The sequence below is a fragment of the Apodemus sylvaticus genome, chromosome 1, assembly GCF_947179515.1.
Source record: "Apodemus sylvaticus chromosome 1, mApoSyl1.1, whole genome shotgun sequence".
Lineage (NCBI taxonomy): Eukaryota > Metazoa > Chordata > Mammalia > Rodentia > Muridae > Apodemus > Apodemus sylvaticus.
The window spans coordinates 90362983-90380670 of NC_067472.1; the positions used below are offsets into that span (position 1 = coordinate 90362983).

At 39.9% G+C, this 17688-nt stretch overlaps 1 protein-coding gene across 9 annotated transcripts in view; it reads left to right on the forward strand.

The window, feature by feature from the left end:
• The window catches only part of Sox6 (SRY-box transcription factor 6), a 449973-nt gene that overhangs the window by 322068 nt on the left and 110217 nt on the right, over positions 1-17688 (forward strand). For 5 of the 9 annotated variants that reach the window (XM_052200776.1, XM_052200792.1, XM_052200809.1 and 2 more), the window contains 2 exons: positions 6793-6916; positions 17385-17464. In XM_052200776.1, coding sequence (XP_052056736.1) covers positions 6793-6916; positions 17385-17464 — 204 coding nt within the window. The remainder of the gene's footprint in view (positions 1-6792; positions 6917-17384; positions 17465-17688) is intronic. The other 4 variants (XM_052200801.1, XM_052200785.1, XM_052200827.1 and 1 more) reach the window with 1 other exon arrangement.

Sequence of the window (17688 nt, forward strand, 5' to 3'; positions counted from 1 at the left end):
CTATCTAAAATCTTGATATGTCAACATGACAAGACATGTGGAGACTGGTTACTCTTTGATAGAGTGTGGGGAATTTGATTGCTTTTAGTTTTCAGTAAAATACTTTGGGAAGCTGCCTTCTTCCAAGTGACTACCCTTCCTAGCATGCCTCCAAATGGGTGAGTGGAACAGAAGTCAGGATCACATTTTTCAGAACACATAGAACTTTTATGTGTCTTCATAATGCTTCATCTGCCCTAGTCACTGTCACTCAGTTCACAGCCCACAGGAGAAGAAAATGCCTGCTCTGTGGTTCTTGTGTAGCCACCAAGTCCTCTTTCCCAATCTTTATTGCTGCCTTTCCCTTTCATTCCCATGTTCGTGCAACAGTCTGTTAGCACAGGGATAGCCTGCTGCTGAGAAGACTATAGAAGGGGAGAGAAGTATCAATAGGTTTTGTTAACCTTGTTAATTTTTAAGACAATATTTTCAACATACTGGGCAGCTCTGAGTAAGCTGTGAAAATACAAATGTCAGTCCCTTTGTGTTATACGGTGTAAATTCTAGCATCTTTCCAATTGAAGGACACTGGATAAAGGCTGCCTATAATCTCACTGTATTGTTTACTACAAATGAGTAGAAATCTACAACTTTGCTTCAAAGAACTGTATTCCCAATGCCATTTAGATCTGCTTTATAAAACCTGACTTCATGCTTAATATAGCATGACAATTTGTATTAGAAGCTTTAGCCCTGACAAGTATAAACTTTGATCTTGATCTGACCTTGGATCCTGAACATGCTACATTTTTATTTAATGAAGTTATTTTAGCAAGTTATTTTAGTGTCATCCAGCTTTGGCTTTCTCATTGAGTGAGTAAGAATAAAACTGAGTGCCTCATGGGCTTGTAAGGATTAAATGAGAGAGGGTAAGTACATCACCTTTTCGATGGGAGGTGTAAAGGAAACAATGGAAAATATCGGGCATCATCGCCACTTCTTTAACTAAAGCTCAAAAGGAAATGTCCTGTCTGCACTCAGCCTACATTCTAATCAGTGGCTTTAAAAGGACACTTTGCTTCACTATATTGTTGCTTTATTCATAATAAATGAAGGACAAAGTGCTGGGAATCTAGCTTCGTAGTAGAGCTCTTGATCACATGCACAAAGGGGATTTGATCCCTATTGTTTGGAATAAGATGTTACAAGTAATTTTATTGCTTAGAGCTAAATGATTATAGCTAATGAATGTGTTATAATCAGTGATTGGAATTAGTGACAGTAAATATTCAGAGCAGTAAGTTCTGGGTAACAATGAGAGAAAGGAGGAAACTATTTACAATTTGACAGTGCTCCCATTATCCAAACCCTAGAACTATCTCCAAGAATATGGTCCTGACCATAATTACTATCAGCTAGAGACCTCTGGGTCTCTTACCCAAAACTGATATCTCTTTTTACTACTACTGAAATCACCATGTAATAAACAACTGTGTAGAGTTATTGACAGTTCTGGACTCTAGGTCCAGCTGTCAGAGGCAGTGTAACCTTAGCCTTTATCTTATATCTTAGTCTGTTTCCTTGTGTGTAAAATTTAAGAATTGCACTAAAGTGGAGATTCTCAAGGAATTGCCCCTGGCCAGCAGTACCAGCATTTCTTGGGAGATGGTCAGAGTTGTCCATGCTCCAGCTTCACCTCCAGTACAGATTCCAAATTCATGAAGGTAGGGCAGAGCCTTGTCCGTTTTAAGAAACACTTGTTTGTGTGGCTGCACATAAAAGCGTCATCACTTTCCCTGAAATGTTGGTTTAAATATTTGGTTCATTGTACCTCACCTCAGAGCATCTAACTCAGAAGACATGCTATAGACCTAAAGAATTTTCTCTGTGAAAAGTGTTGCTGATGCTGTTGGCCAGACCTATGCTCTGACACTCGCCAGCCTAAATCTTCTCTGAGCTCCTGTCCTGGCTCTGTTAGCACTGTCGCTCTCATGCTGTCTCTTTCCCAACCTCTTGACTGAAACAGCCTCCTGGATAATAGTTATCAGTGAAGGGTTTGGTTTTAACCTTAACTTGTAGAGTACGACAGAAAGGAATGACCCCAAATTCATACTTCATGTTAATACAAAACTCCTACAGTAATGTTATTTAGCATGCAAAACAACCCCAGGGACTAGAGAGATGGCTCAGTGGATAAAACATGTGATGTGCAAATGTGAGAATCTGAGATAGAATTTGCAGAACTCACATAAAGCCAGGTGTAGTAGTATACATCTGTCATTCAATTCTCCTTGGAGAAGAAGGGAAGCAGATACAGGAGTATCTCTGGAGCTTCCAGGCCAGCTAGCCTGGCATTCATAGCAATCGACAACAAAGACAGTCTTAAACAAGGTGAGCATTGAAGACCTACCAGTACCCAAGGTTGTCCTCTGACCTCCACAGGTGCACTCCACAGACATATATGTATTCACACACATATGTCACACTACACACACAATATACACAATAAAGAAATAAAAACAACCACAGCCATTTTACTTAGACACCTAACAGCGAGCCAGCTGTAGAAAGTGGTAATTTCAGATGAACAACCACACTCAACTCTTCTCTGTGTTGGTTGCATACCTGATGGAAAATGAAGTTTTCAAGATGCTGATTAACAAGGGACACTAGAAGCTGCCATGCTTCACCTCCAGACAGTCCTTGTAATTAATCCCACTTCTCCCATTTCAAGTTTTTTCTAGAAACTTGGTACTAGATTACACAGGCAAAGCTTTTCTTTGCTACTTTGTGGGTTCTTCTTTCTTCCATTCTTTTCCCCTATCCTTCCGATCCCTAAAACTACATAAGAGAGAGGGAAAAAAGGATACAGAGGAAAGAGGTCCCTGAATAATGTCAAGGGTCAGAAAATGGAAAGATATTATCCTTAGCCTACTTTCTGTTCATTAGGGGTGCCTACTTCCTTGGGGAAAGTTTGATCTCTGCCATCAGTTTATTTAATTTCTTCTTGTTGTTATTTCTTCTTTGCATATGACTACTTAACAAACCATGACCAACAATGAGCCAAAAATCAAGTAACAACAACCCACCATGCACCTTGAGGCCCTAGGGTATATATACCCTCTGAAAAATGCCCAGAATTTTTAACAGCACACAATCTCAGAAACTATCTTCAGCTGGCAAAATCATGCCTCTGCTAGAGCACAAGGCAAATCATAGACAGCTACTGTGGAAGTCGGAAGCAGTCCTATATCCCATGTCTGAGATTAAAACAAAACGTATTTTTATATTTCTGTGTTTTTTAAAGAAACCAAAATTTCAAAATTGTCCTACACAAAGGTGAAGCTCAGTATCTGATAAGTAAATGACAAGTATCTACTGTCTCAACTAAATGATCCAGTTAGTTTTTCTTCTTGAAGCAGAGTTATGGATAAGATCTATTGTCTTCTGCTTAACCATAATTTGATATTTTCCTGTTGCCAAACATACAAAAACAAACAAACAAACAAACAAACAAACAAACCAAAAAACTAATGTTGGCTACAATATAACACAACTGCTATGTCAAAGAATGGGCTCGGGCTCGGGCTCGGGCTCGGGCTCGGTTCTCCTATCGTCACAGTGACTCCATGACACCTGTCAGTGCTTGCAAGTGGTGACAGGGTCAGGAGGGTTAAGTTTCTGAAGAGCACATGGCTCACGAAGTGCAGGGGACAGAGACTTGGCCTTGTTCACTAATGGAGACTCTGCCAGTTTTCAGTAAATACATGAAAGGAATTACTACAGTCACACTATGTTCTTTTAAAAGTGTTTCTGTTAATTCTAACAACACAGTGAGTTTTTGTCATATTCATCCTTGCTCTCTTCTAGCCCTGCCTCTCTACATCCTTTTCATGTCTTCTTTTTCTTTTTATAAAGATAATTCATTTACTTTTATTCTATTTATATGAACATTTTGCCTTAATATATGTATGAGTACCACATTAATACCTGGTGCCCATTAAGGGTAGAAGAGGACATTAGGTGCCCCTGGAACTGTAGGAACAGATCGTTATTGCAAGTCATCATGTGGGTTCTGGGAACTAATCCTGCCCTCCACAGGAGCAGCAAGTGCTTTTAGCTGCTGAGCTGTCTCTCCAGCCTCCATCCACCCCATCACTTTTTAAAGTTCCATTTCATACAATGTTCATGCCTGTATTCTCATGACTTTGGGACCATCAAACAGAGTATGGCCAACCTCTGGGGGCGTGGTCACATTCTTAAAAAATTTTTTACTCTCTGTACCTCGGAAGCTATCAGCTGTCATAAGTCCTCAGTTAGAGGTGGGAGCTCATGAGCTCACTCCCCTTCCATGCTACAATGTTGACTGGCTTCATCTTGTACAGCAGCCATAGCTCTAGTGTGTTCATGATGTGTTTCCCATCCTCTCTAACTTTTACCTCTTGGAATCTTTCTGCTCCCTCTTCTGTGATAGTACCTGAGCTTAGTGAGGTAGGATAGCATTTTAATAATCGTAGAATCACAAACCACAAACTTGGAATGGCTCCATATGTTTTGTTTATGTATGTATGTTTGTATGTTATGTATGTATGTATGTATGTACACACACAAGTGCGCGCACACACTCAATTTGTGTGGAAGTATACAGTACCTCTAGGGAAAGGGCAGGTACTGCTCCATCTCAGAGCCACTATTATTAGATAAACATACCAAAAAAAATCCATCTTTGTACACAGTTTCCCTAAAAGCCCTTTCTTTTGATACTTATTCTGTCCCTATAACTGTTCAGTCTCAGCAGCATCTTTTATACATGGCACACAATGTTATCCTTTCTCTCTCTCTCTACTGCTGAGTAGCAGTAATTCCTTCAGCTGCTTCTCAAATCCCTAACACATAGTAGCAGCTTATTTCATTATTACGAGAAGGAAGGAAGGAAGGAAGGAAGGAAGGAAGGAAGGAAGGAAGGAAGGAAGGAAGGAAGGAAGAAAACACAAATACACACACAGAGAGAGAGGGAGAGACAGAGAGGGAGGAAGAGACAGAGAGAGACAGAGAGAGAGAAAGTAAATAACACAGACTCCTCACTCTTCTCTGTTACCTCTTCTTCAGGGTAAGGCATCTATATGGTGTTCTAGACCCATGATAGGACCACATTTTCAAAGGGATGTCCTTTGAAGAGCAGTGGTCACTCATACAGACATTGTGTTTTGTTTTCTCGTATGAACTTGCCATTTTCATCTTGGACATCTCACATTTGTACAGGGTCACAGGAAACTGGGGTCGAAGAGCAAACCTGGTACTTTTCCCCCAGGCTAAAGGTGAGACAACAGCACTAGAGGCTCAGCTCCAATTTAAGCAGGCAAAGTTTGTTCTCCCATGTACAAAGCTTGGGCTTACCTCAGCTAAAACAGAAGAAATAGCTGCTCAAAGCGAGTTTCTTTCACGCCCCACTGGCAAGGTAGTAATTGCACAAAGACCTTTTTATTATAAGTTGATTTTCCTGAGAAATGAATTCAGAAAAAATACTGTAAAGTGTTTATTTTTTGCTTGCCCTTTATTAACCCACATCTTAGGGCATTCCCCCGAGAAAGACTGTTGGCAAATGAAACCTCTCAGACCCATACAGAAGCATTTGCACAGTGTCCCTGGCCGTGAGGGACAGGGACAGAAGAAAGCAAGCTGGTACCATTTAGACAGGGACATCAGCTCATATATGGAATTTTGTCTAAAGAAGAGATTTAAGAATTTAAACAGAGGATGCATCTGGAGTTTGTAGAATTGCTGGGAAACCTTTCTATCTTAATGCCTAGTTAAGTGTATAATGTAGTCATTTCGTGCCACCAAAAGCCTAAACCAAAAAACTGTGCCTTCTGACACATCTTTGTTCTGATCTTTAAATGAGGAAAGTTCCATAGCTCAGCCTATGGAATCCTGCCTTAAAAGCCAGGACAAGCCTCCCTGCCTGCTATGCTGGAACCAGGGCGGCTTGCTAGAAAAGAGAAGGGAGGTAGGAAATTAAAATGTGATTTTTAGGAGCATGATTCTGTCATAGCTCTGATTTCCTTTATATGGAGTACAAATACTGATGCAGAGCGAATGTTTTTCTCTTTTGCATTTTTGTGGTCTTTGATACGTTTATTGAGGTCAAATGAAATCTGATATAGTAGGATTTATTATGAGTTGCTCGGTGGATACAACTCCATAATTACTGAGCTACATGGCAGTGCATAAAGCTGACAAGCAATTTATATGTTACATCGAGGTGTGTATGGCAAAGGATATTAGTTTAATTGGGCGCCAAGATATAGTAGCCTTAAATCTGAAGCGCTATGTGTTTAATATAATGCACTGAGGCTTTGGAAGAAGCTCCTGGATGAGGGAGACAGCTTCTGGAATATATAACAATTAGATATTACTTTCAGGCCATGGATACTAAATACTGTTTTCCAATGAAGCTTAGAATGCAGTGCAGGGGAAAGGGCAGAACCTCTCACCCACAGGGCGAGAAAAGCAGAGCATTTAGTTTTCCTGTTCTTTCTTTCAAGAAAGAAGGCAAGAAAAACAAGTCAAGAGAGAGGAAGGCCACTGACCACCTTGAGGTGAAGGCAGGGATGTGGTCAGGCTCCGGTGGTGTGCTCACGGCATCTAAGGAGACCAGTTAGTTGGAGTTTGCCTGAGTGTTCTCAGTTTCAGCTCTGGAAAGAAGTTTCAAGTGGGCAGCCGTGTGGGCACCAGAGCAGCTCCAGCAGTGGAAGACAAATGCTTCTTGGTAACATCTGCTCCCTGTCTGATCACAGGCTCTCTTCTGTTTAGCAGGTTCAGGGGCACATGCCTCCGCTCATGATCCCAATTTTTCCACATGACCAGCGGACCTTGGCAGCAGCTGCTGCCGCCCAACAGGGATTCCTCTTCCCCCCTGGACTAACATACAAGCCAGGTAAGTGGGGAGCCGCGGCACAGTTTTGGAAATGCTCAAGCCCACATGTTTTTGCTTAGTAGTCACAACAAACACAGGCATGGACAAGGCAGCTATGGATAAAAACACCATAAAAGCCTGTTTCAAAGTAAAGCCAAGGCTGGGGGCATTGTTATAACTAGTCGGTCTCGAGAACCTTTACTTTTTTCTTCTCTTAATAGAGTTTGCTTCGAACTCACATACATATAAAAGTCCCGCCTGGTTCTCATTCCTCTCTCCCACCCTGTCACTGTTAACCGTCTTTGGTTGTCCACAGGTCTTTGCCTCACCTTGAGCTTTCACACTGGGAAACTGGTCACATACAGTAGGAAATTCTGCCTTTGGGGTCTGTTTGGGGTTTGTTTTCGTGGCTTTTTTTTAAAATTTTTTTTTTTTTGAAAATTTCCTTTGGGGGAAAAAAGGTAAAACTGCAGATTTAAGTATTTCATCACTAATGGGTAAAGTTCTTTTTTTTTAAATTTTGGTCTAAATAACGAAGCATTCAGTAATATTCTTCATTCATCCTTGAACTCAAAAAAAGAAAAAAAAAGCAGGTCATATAACCTTGTAGTGAAATGTGCTTTGAGATTATTTAGCAAATGTTATGATTTTTCTGTTTTCCTCTGAGTTTACTGGACTCCTGGGGAATTCAATTAGGGGCATAATGGTTTGAAGCTCTTTCAGAGCCTCCTTGTAAACATGGCTTTAAATGTTTAAAGATAGGTTGCCAGAGGAATCCAATGTAAGAAAATAGCCAAGTACACAGAAGCCAACCTCAATTTCATTTGTGTGTTCTTTGTAAGTGACCCCAGCTCAGAGGTAGTGACCTTGTTCTGCTTATTAATAATTCCTGTGTCAAGTTCTTTTTAACATATTAGCCTGGTTATATGAACTACCTAGTCAGGGTACAGCCAGTCTGAAGGCAGCAGTTTCTTTGTATCTGTGGCTTAGAACACGAACAAAGGCATTTTAATAGGCTTAAGCCACAGATATAAACCACCTCACTGAGATTCTAAGGAAACTGATGAAACAGCCCAGAAGCAATCTCAGAGTTGTAATGGCTTCTGACCATAGACGCCTCTCTGTGTTTGGTAGGGAACTCAATTCCCTGTGAGAGAAGGAATGTGGGGGAGACTCAGATGATCCAAGTGATTACTGGTTCTAAGGAATGGTTCCCTCTCAGGACTGATTAAAAAGTCTTCAGAGACAAATGAGTCAAGGGTGAGCCTTCTGGTTTCAAAAAAGAAAGGCTCTGAAATTGGAAGTAGTGGTTGTCAAGATGACGTTGAAAAGTTCTGGTTTTTAAAACATTTTTATATCATTTTTTTCTTCATTGGTAAATCTATGCAAATATTCTAAAGTCTGAGGTAGTGCTAGTTTCCACATTTTAGACTAAGGGTCCTAGATCTATATTCCCATGGGGTTTCCGAAAGTCACCCTTCTCTATAGAGTTGGTCTTTGTGTTCAGGTTAGAGAACATGTGCTCACCAGTGATCTGGCCCTTCATGGCAGCTCCGCTTGGAACACTGATTGAAAGTAAGCTAACTGTTTCATCTTGATTCTGAGCTTGTACCAGCAGTCAGTAATATTCTTCATTCAACTGACCAAGTCTTGGGAACTTTTAAGTAAACTATACACAGAAGTTATCTGTTGGTTTAGTATTTTTACCACTAATACTCTCCCCAGCTCAAAACCACACATGGGACTTATTTTTTGCTACTGTAGTTTTCTTATCATTATGTTGCCTAATTTTATTACAGCAATGACATAATTTCTCATGGGAATAGATATTGCTATGTGTTCAGTGATTAAAGTTGTTTCCCCTCAAAGGTATTGATGATGTTGTACTCTGTAGGTGAGCAGGTGTGGATGGGAACAACTTTGTGCAGGATTTAGCGACTCAGAGTTGTATCCTTGGATAGCAAAGCTGTGCTTGGTTAGGCTGGCTAAACCTGTTGAGAGCAGCTCAGTGGGATTTGATTTGTAGGAAGATTCTCAATTACAGGCAAGCTGTTCTCTCAAGGTATTTTCTATTAACCCCATTACCAATACCAATATTTTCTATTAACCCCAATATTAACTTACATACCAAAATAATTTAAATTTTAAATCCTTTAGTACTTTGGTTAATCTAAGCTTTATTATAAATAAAAACTATGTTGGCAGTGGATTAAAAGTATACACACTTAAGCTATGAGTAGAGAACTTATGGATTTATGCAACTAAACAGCGCAGCCTTTTGTTATCACAGGATTTGGGTGGAACTGTATTTTAGGCTGAGTCCAGACAAGCAAACATTTTGCTCCAAACTAAATCATGGTCACTTCACTTGAAATGTACATGAACAACTACTATATTTGAGAGGAGATAGATAGGCATGAAATGGCATACATTCATACCTGCCCCATCCCCCCCCCCCCCCCCCCAGTGAGAAGAGGAACACCTACCTCTCTGGTCTTTACAAAATAGAACATAAACTCCTCTCTTGCTTCCTTCACTCTTCCAAGAACAGCCATATCTTGGTGAGCCAAGTAAACTGATTAAGATGGTTGAACAACTGTCCTGACTGCCAGAAGTAAGGACCATGGTGGGGTGGCACTCGCTGCTGATTGAAGCTGGTATTTGGATCCTATGCTGGAGTAGTGTCACAGACATATTTAGGGCTCTGAGTCATTATTCTCCTCCAGGTTGCCTGTCCTGTATTTCTGGAAACTGTAGCATGCCATCTATGGTGCACACCACACAGGATCTCCCACCTCCAAGTAGCTGAGGAGGCACACTGCCAGGATGCAGTGCAGGATTCAGGCAGCATCTCTTAGACTAACTTCTGTACAAGTAGCTTTACTGACTTCTGATCCCTCCATTCTTCTATTAGTCCTATCCTTAGAGACATCTTTCTAGATAGGGATCCACTGGGCCCCTGAACATAAGCCCCAGACATTAGCTATTCTGCTTGCTCACAATTGTGAGACTGAGATGCAGCAGTCATGGAGGCAGTAAACACACCTGCTCATGGACACTTGAAATCAAAGTGGGAAGCCTCCTCCACAGTTACCAGTGTCTACATCAGAATCCGGCTGGCTTGCCTGAAAAATAAAATCATATCTCTTCTCCTTTGCATTAGGCATCTGACCACTGTCACATGTAGTTGGGAGTTTAAAACCATGCAGCCTTTAAAACCCTTGACTTTCCTCAGATATTCTAAGCAGGATGTGTGTACCTGGACCTATAGACACTCCATATTCCATGCTAGTACCTAGAGCTTACTGCACTACTGCTATGTAAGAGAAAGGCGTACACACGCTATACAAATTGGATGTCCTTATCTTTTGCCAGTGGCTGTCCAGTTTTTCTCACACCATTTGCTGAAAAGGCTACCATCTTCCTTTTAATAGTTGTGGCACCTCCTAAAAAATAAAACAAATGTATGTGTGAGGGTTTGTCCCTGAGCTGTCCATTCTGCTGCTGGCCAGCCTGTCTCTATGTCAGTGCCACACTGTGTTAGCAACTGTTGATTTGTAGTAAATGTTAAGGTGCTAATCTTTTGCTTTATTCTCTTTTTAAAAGGTCATTGCAGTTTTGAGGGACCTTTGTAGTTCCATATGAGCCTAAGAATTATTTTCTCCATTTTGTAAAAAGGATTAACAGGGATTCCCTTGAATATGTATATTCCTCTGAATAATATTGACATCTTAATAATGTCTTCTTGTCAATACAGATACTTCTTTCTTTGTATTTCTGTCTGTATTTCTTATTGATTTCCTTGTTCTGGAAAGACTCAGTGAAGCAGTATTCAGCAAAACCAGAATGGGGAAGTGGGAAGGGGTGGGTGGGAGGACAGGGGGAGAGAAGGGGGCTTATGGGACTTTCGGGGAGTGGACGGCTAGAAAAGGGGAAATCATTTGAAATGTAAATAAAAAATATATCGAATAAAAAAATTTTTCACTGACAAATGAAGATTATATGTATGTATGTTGTCCCTCCCAATGTGTTTTGATACATGGGTGGATTTTACAATGTTCAGTCAAGGAAAGCCAGCCTGTCTTCTCTAGCATTTGTAATTTTTTTTAAATGCCAAGACACTTAGAATCCTTTCTTCTTTTCTGAACATATAACATTCCATTATCATGACCCACAATCATGCAGTGCAGGGGGATGCCAGGTCTCATTTCTCCTAACTATATCTGGGTATCTATTGATCAGACAGTCCTCATGTCTTCTCCCCTTCAAGTTTCCCAGAATCTCTGGCAACTGCTATTCTACCTTCAATTTCTTTTTTTATTATTATTATCGTTAGATATTTTCTTTATTTACATTTCAAATGCTATCCCCTTTCCTCATTTCTTGTCCGAAAACCCTCTATGCCATCCTACCACCCCCTGCTCACTAACCCACCCACTCTAGCTTCCTTGTCCTGGCATTCCCCTACCCTGGGGCAATGAGCCTTCACGGATCTAAGGGCCTCTCCTCTCACTGATGTTTGACCAAGCCATCCTCTGCTACCCATGTGGCTGGAGCCATGGGTCCCCTTTGGTTGATAGCTAAGTCCATGGGAGCTCTGGGGAGAACTGGTTGATTCATATTGTTCCTCCTATGGGGCTGTAAACCCCTTAAGCTCCTTCAGTCCTTGCTCTAGCTCTCCCTTCAATTTCTATGGAATCAGCTGACTTTAGATTTGCACATATGAGCAGGCTCAGGCCATACTTGTCCTTCTGTGCCTTGGTTTATTTCACTTAACACAATGTCAGCCAGTTTCATGCGTGTCATCACAGGTGACACACTTGGTAAAATAGTGTTCCATTGTATGTATCCCATATTTTTCTCATTTTTTCAAGTTGGTGGACACTTAGGCAATTTTATGTTTTCATTATTTATTTCAACAGTGTTTTATAGTTCCAGGGTGTAACTGTTTCCATCTCTTTGGTTAGATTTATACCCAGGTGTTAAATTCTTGTAGGCGGTATTATAAATGGACTTTCTTTATTTCCTTTTGGGTTATTTATATCTATTCCTGGCACAAATGGCTAAATTGAGCTTTTGTGTGTTAATCCTAATATGTATGTCTCTGTCTCTTTCACTGTGTATGTGTGTATTCTAAAATTGTTTTGTTTTGTTTTGTTTTTTCTTTTCTTGCCAGTTTGGATATTTTTCCATATTCTTCTTGTGTAGTAGTATGGGATGTAGCTCTCAAAACAGTGGTGAGTTTTCTTGTTCCTGATGTTAGAGGCAAAACTTGAAGGTTTTTGCCATTGATTCAGTGTTGGCTGGGAATCATAAAGCCTTGGTTGTTCTAAGTTTTCTTTCTTTTTTTACTTGTAGTTCTAGGAGTTATCATAGAAAGGTTGAATATGTTTTCTATATAATTTTGAGATGATTATGCAGGACTCCCCTGCCCCCATATACACCCTTTTTCTATTATTTTAATGCATTTCATTGATTTGCTTAGATGAAACCACCTTATAATTTCTTGGTTAAATTCTACTTGTTATGGCAAATACTGTTTTCAATATTCTGTTAGATGGAATTTGCTTGTTTTCTTAAAGAGATTGTATTTACATTCATAAAGGATATTGATTTTCAGTTTTCTTTTCCTGTGACATTCTTATCTGTCAGCAAGGTATTTGGGGCCCCATGGAATAGAGGGGAAACTACTCTCTCCTGTTTTTTTGGAAGAGCACTGAACGATCAGTGTACATCGTTGCTCAGTGTTTGATAGAGTGCTGGGGATCCTTCTAGTGCAGTCATTGCTTTGTTGGGAACTTTGATTACTAATTCAATTTCTCTATTTGTTATGGGCCTGTTGAGATTTTCTGTTTGCACTTGAGTAGTTAGGTAGTTTTTGTGTTTCTGTTTCTTCTGAGTTGTGTAATTGGCTGGCATACAATGCTTGCAGTTGTTAGCTGATGTTTCTTTTATGGCATACTGTTTGTTTGCCAAGATAACCCCATGTGTGTGAGTAATCTCATTAATTTTTATACCAACCCTAAGATATAAGTGGGGATAAATGGTATTCTATTTTATTAAATGAAAAGAATAAACTGAATTTTTAGTGTTAATTAAGTTTTCTAAGACTTCACATCTTGAAAATGATGGCAGCCACATTTAGACTGAAAGTTTCCTGAATAGATATTTCATGTTCTTGGAACATAGTCTAAATGGATATGATCTTAAGGAACTCTAATTTTTTGTTTAGAAAATAAGTTTACATGTGAGCTTATCCAAACAACATCTTACAAAGCCAGTCATCGCTGTCTTCCACAATATTTCAGAGTAGAGCTGTGTCACCAACACAGGAACACTGGTTACTTGAACCCACATATCTAGAATGAAAGCATTTCCGTGGTACGCCCATCAATTGCCTTTGCTTTCAGTGTGAGTGGACCTCTGCTGAGATCCAGAAAGAAGACATACTCATCTGTACAAAGCAACCTGTGTCATGAACACTGAGGTTTATTTCCTGTGTCTTCCCACGTTTAGAGATTCTATCACAGATGAACTGTAGTTAGACATGAACTTTGAGTTGTCATCTGAGTTATGGAGATGGTTTGTATCTGTTCATTCATATTCACTCACTTAATTGCCCTCATGACTCTGCCATGGTTTTCAGACGATTGGTCAAGGACCTAAGATGCAGCCACCAAATGACTGAAGGATAAATATGGCCCATGATTCTTAGGCTTTTAAAAGGCAAGTAGAATAATCTATGTGATAGTTAAACAAATAAAACTAAGCTAAAAATATTTTCACCTGTAATAATATTTGATGAATAGAAGAGAAGATTAGCAAGAGAAATGAGAATATGTTGGTCTCAGCAATGTATGTTTTCTAATTTTTTTGTGCCCAAAACAAACTGAAAGTATTGTGTTAGTTTAAAACTAACACATATCATATGTTAGGTATCATATTACCTAAAAAATGTTTGCAACAATGTAACAGCACACAGGGATGTCTGGACCTCCTATATCTTCTCAGAGGACCAAGAGATGGTGTGTAAAAGTGACACAACAAGGCTATATTGGAAACTTTTGTATAGTGACAAGAACAGTCATAGCTCATGAAAGTATGTTCCATAGGTTTGTCAACTTCTCATGATGCCATCATAATAATTTGTGAAATTGGGGATGTCTAAAATATTGCACTTCTATGTTGGAGAGTGGAAAATGCAATAGGACACTTTATTCCTGTCTTGATGTAGTTACTGAAGCTGAGTCCTCACTCCTAGTTCTCATACAAAATCTACCTAACTACTCAAGTGCAAATAGAAAATCTCAACAGGCCCATAACAAAGCAGAGAGACTGAATTACTGAAGCTGAGTCCTCACTCTTAGTTCTGATTTCCTTCTTCCCCTTTACTCCGAAGTCTCAAAACGAATATCTATAACAATCTTAGTATCTATGAATCTCCCAATCTCTTGCCTTTCTAAGGAATGAAAATAGATGGACAGAATTGTCCTCATGAGACTTTGACTGTGTTTTTCTGATTTTTAAATAATTCCTTTTAGAAAGTAAGATTTATATTTGAAGTATATCCAGTAGTAATATTCTGGGAGGTGTCTGGTGTGTTCTAGGGTCATGGAATAAGGTCTCCTCTTCTCGTGATTAAGAGCATGACAATTTGGCCACGTCTGAATGAATCTGGAAATTTAAGAATTTACTCTTTTCTCCCAACTCTCAATTGGGATTCTTGGTGGAGAGGGCATGCTAGAGGAACATTGCCTGTTCTGATGAATGCAGCCAGTGTCAGCCACATTTACGTGGGTCTCAATTCTGTTTTGAGTGTGCTGCGCAATGATAGCTATACCGTCAGAAGATGGGCTCATAGGATGGACCTTGTGTCTTTGATTCGTGTTTGGAGACTGCTTATACTTGAGGTAAAAAGGGCCAGACTACAACAGTCATGCCTAAGCAAACCTGTTTCAACAGGCTGCCTCTTCCTTTGTACAAATTTAAAAAGAATGGTCCTCATGCAAACATTTCACATCCAGAGACAAATTTGAAAAAAAATTGCTGCAACATGTTGGCTGATTCCCTGCCAAGTCAGCCATTGCAAACTTTTCTTGATCAACTCTTAGTAAAGAAAAACAGGGTGGGTAAAGGAAACATGTAACTTGTTATCACAAACTAGACTCACCGTGCCCGAAAATCCCTCTCCCTTGTACATTTTTTCTTCTTCTATGGCTAACCCTCCTTTCCCTCTCCTGCTTTTCTGCTTCCCCCCTCCTCTAACCATCCTCAGTGACATACTCCATTGCTCTAATGTATTCATTTTGACTTTTAGTACTGATACAATGATGGGTTCTGGAGAAATAGCTTTCTGAAGATCTATTCAGATATGCAGATTCAAACCCGCAGAAAGGTTAAAAATATTTTGAAAATATGCTTGTCAACAGTGGAAAGAAAGCTGTTTGTAGCCAGCAGGTGAGCTGGAGAGTACTACAGGGTGTGGTAGAGACAGTCATAAATTAACTGGCAAGCCAGAAACCATGTAAAAAGCCGACTATTTCACGGCACAGTGGCATGACAGCTATGGAGAAGGAGTGCCCTGGGGAATTCTTTCAGAGTTTGATTTTTTAAAATATGTTTGACATGAAAAATGTTTTAGTACAAATAAAGCCACTGGTATTAAACTTCCAGGGAGGGGGTTGTGGTGTGGAGTTGCATGAATAATGCATGACATTTAAAGAAAGAACAGCTTTAAAATGTTTGGGGAGGAGGTCCATGCCGATGGGTGGAATGGTTATTTTTTTCCCCTCTATTTTTGAAACATCATTAATTCAGTATCATTTGTGGGTTTTTTCAAAGCTGATAAGATAGCCACCAAAAAATTACCATTTGACTTAGATCAAGATATTTTTTCTTCAGATAATTTAGTTTAAATATCAAGAAGATCAGTTGACTTATTTAAGCATAAAGTGAGAGTCATTTACTATAAAAATAATTTTGCCAAGTTATCTTTTTTAAAAAGCTCCTAGAGTAGGGCAGACGAAAATCAGCCTCATGGAAGGGGAAAACAAGATCAGATATTTTGAACATTGCTCCATAGGAGACCGGCACAATGTGGCCTTAGCGAGTGCATTGTAGCGGCACTGCGCTTGCAATCAGAAGCCAATTGTTACTGGACTGTGTACAGGCGCACACTGTGCTCAATGGTCTGATGAGGTATTATGGATATGATGCAAAGAGACCGTGCAGATCAGAAGCTAACAATTTGTTAAAAGTGAAAGCAACTTAACATTTGCATTGGGCCAGCTGAGTAGCACTTTACATGGCAAGCAGGGATGAGTTGTAAGAAGCTGGGGGGTACCAGACACGCTATGGGTGTTAGCGTCTATGCAGACAGGAAACAAGAGGTTCTCCTGCTTTCTATTTGACAACACCAGTGCCTGGAACTCTTCCTGCAATGTCTCTTCATTATTACATTCAGCATTCAATGTGGAAAAGTTCATGCAAAACAGCATGATTATTATAAATGTCAAAAATGTGTGGGGGAGCAGCCTATTAAAATATAGCCTAGAGATAGTACATAACACTGACTTTAAATAAGTAGCTGGAGCCAGCATGCTACTACATTAAATCACTGATATTGTGTGATTCACCCACAAATATTAATTTTTAGTTCACTTACCACCATTCCAATATGTCCTTCATCCCTTCCTCTTGGCTCTATGGTATCTGCCCATGGCCTGTGTTCTCAGGTCACAGGAGGTGTTTCAACACAGGTAGGTGTTGGCTTGGCCTTGAAGCATAAAGAATACTCCCAGGTTTTCAGTGCAGACAGCCCATGCAGAATGTGAGGTTATTTAATTGTCATCACCAAAACGCTTTAATATATGTGAGACTGTGTACCAGGCTCCAGTATAGTACTAGAGGTTAAACCAAAAAACACAGATTTCCCCAGTCAGTAAAGTACCAGCATTTCAGGGTACCAACAGGAGACTGGCCATATTAAAGGGGATCTTTTTCTTATCATTTTGATTATTTTTTATGAAAGAAAATTTAGCATTATGGCTTGTCATTAGTAAATATCTTTTTCGTTTGTTTTTTGACTTTAATTCTCCATTTTACTTACCAAGTCCAAACTTTCTGTTTCTGTAAGACAAAATTCTCTTTTCACAGTGTGCAGAGCATCAGCCCTGGCTTTAATTTTTTTTTATTCTTAAAAAAAATGATGTATTACAAGATTTGTAGTGGAGTGAACATGCTTGAATTGCACATTTAATTTTTTTCAACATCACATTCATGTTTTGCCAGTTTGCCTACCAGCTATCTGTTAACAAAAAGTTCCAAGGCGGCAGCGCAAGCCTGTGCCCAGCTAAGCCTTTTGTTTCTGCAGATGTTTGGGCTTAGGGCAATGTTGTAAAGCTCAGGCGATCCAAGGACCATGTTTATACTTGTCTGCTGCGATTCCCTGTGCATTGTCTGAACCTGTGCGCATTGTTCTTTCCGACAGGTGATAACTACCCCGTACAGTTCATTCCGTCAACAATGGCAGCTGCGGCTGCTTCTGGGCTCAGCCCCTTACAGCTTCAGGTAAGTGCCAGGAGGGAAAAAGAATGTGGGAGAAGGGCCAGTGCTTGAGTGGAAACCTGCAATCCAGCTGTATTCTAAAGAATGGCCTGAATGTTAAATAATTTTTTTAAGCATAGGCCAGAGAATTAACACCTTCTGTACTTAGCAAGCTGAAAATGGAAGAGAAAAGTGCCAATTCCAGCCATTTTTAAAGGAAATCCAATGTCACAATTTGGTGCTGTGGT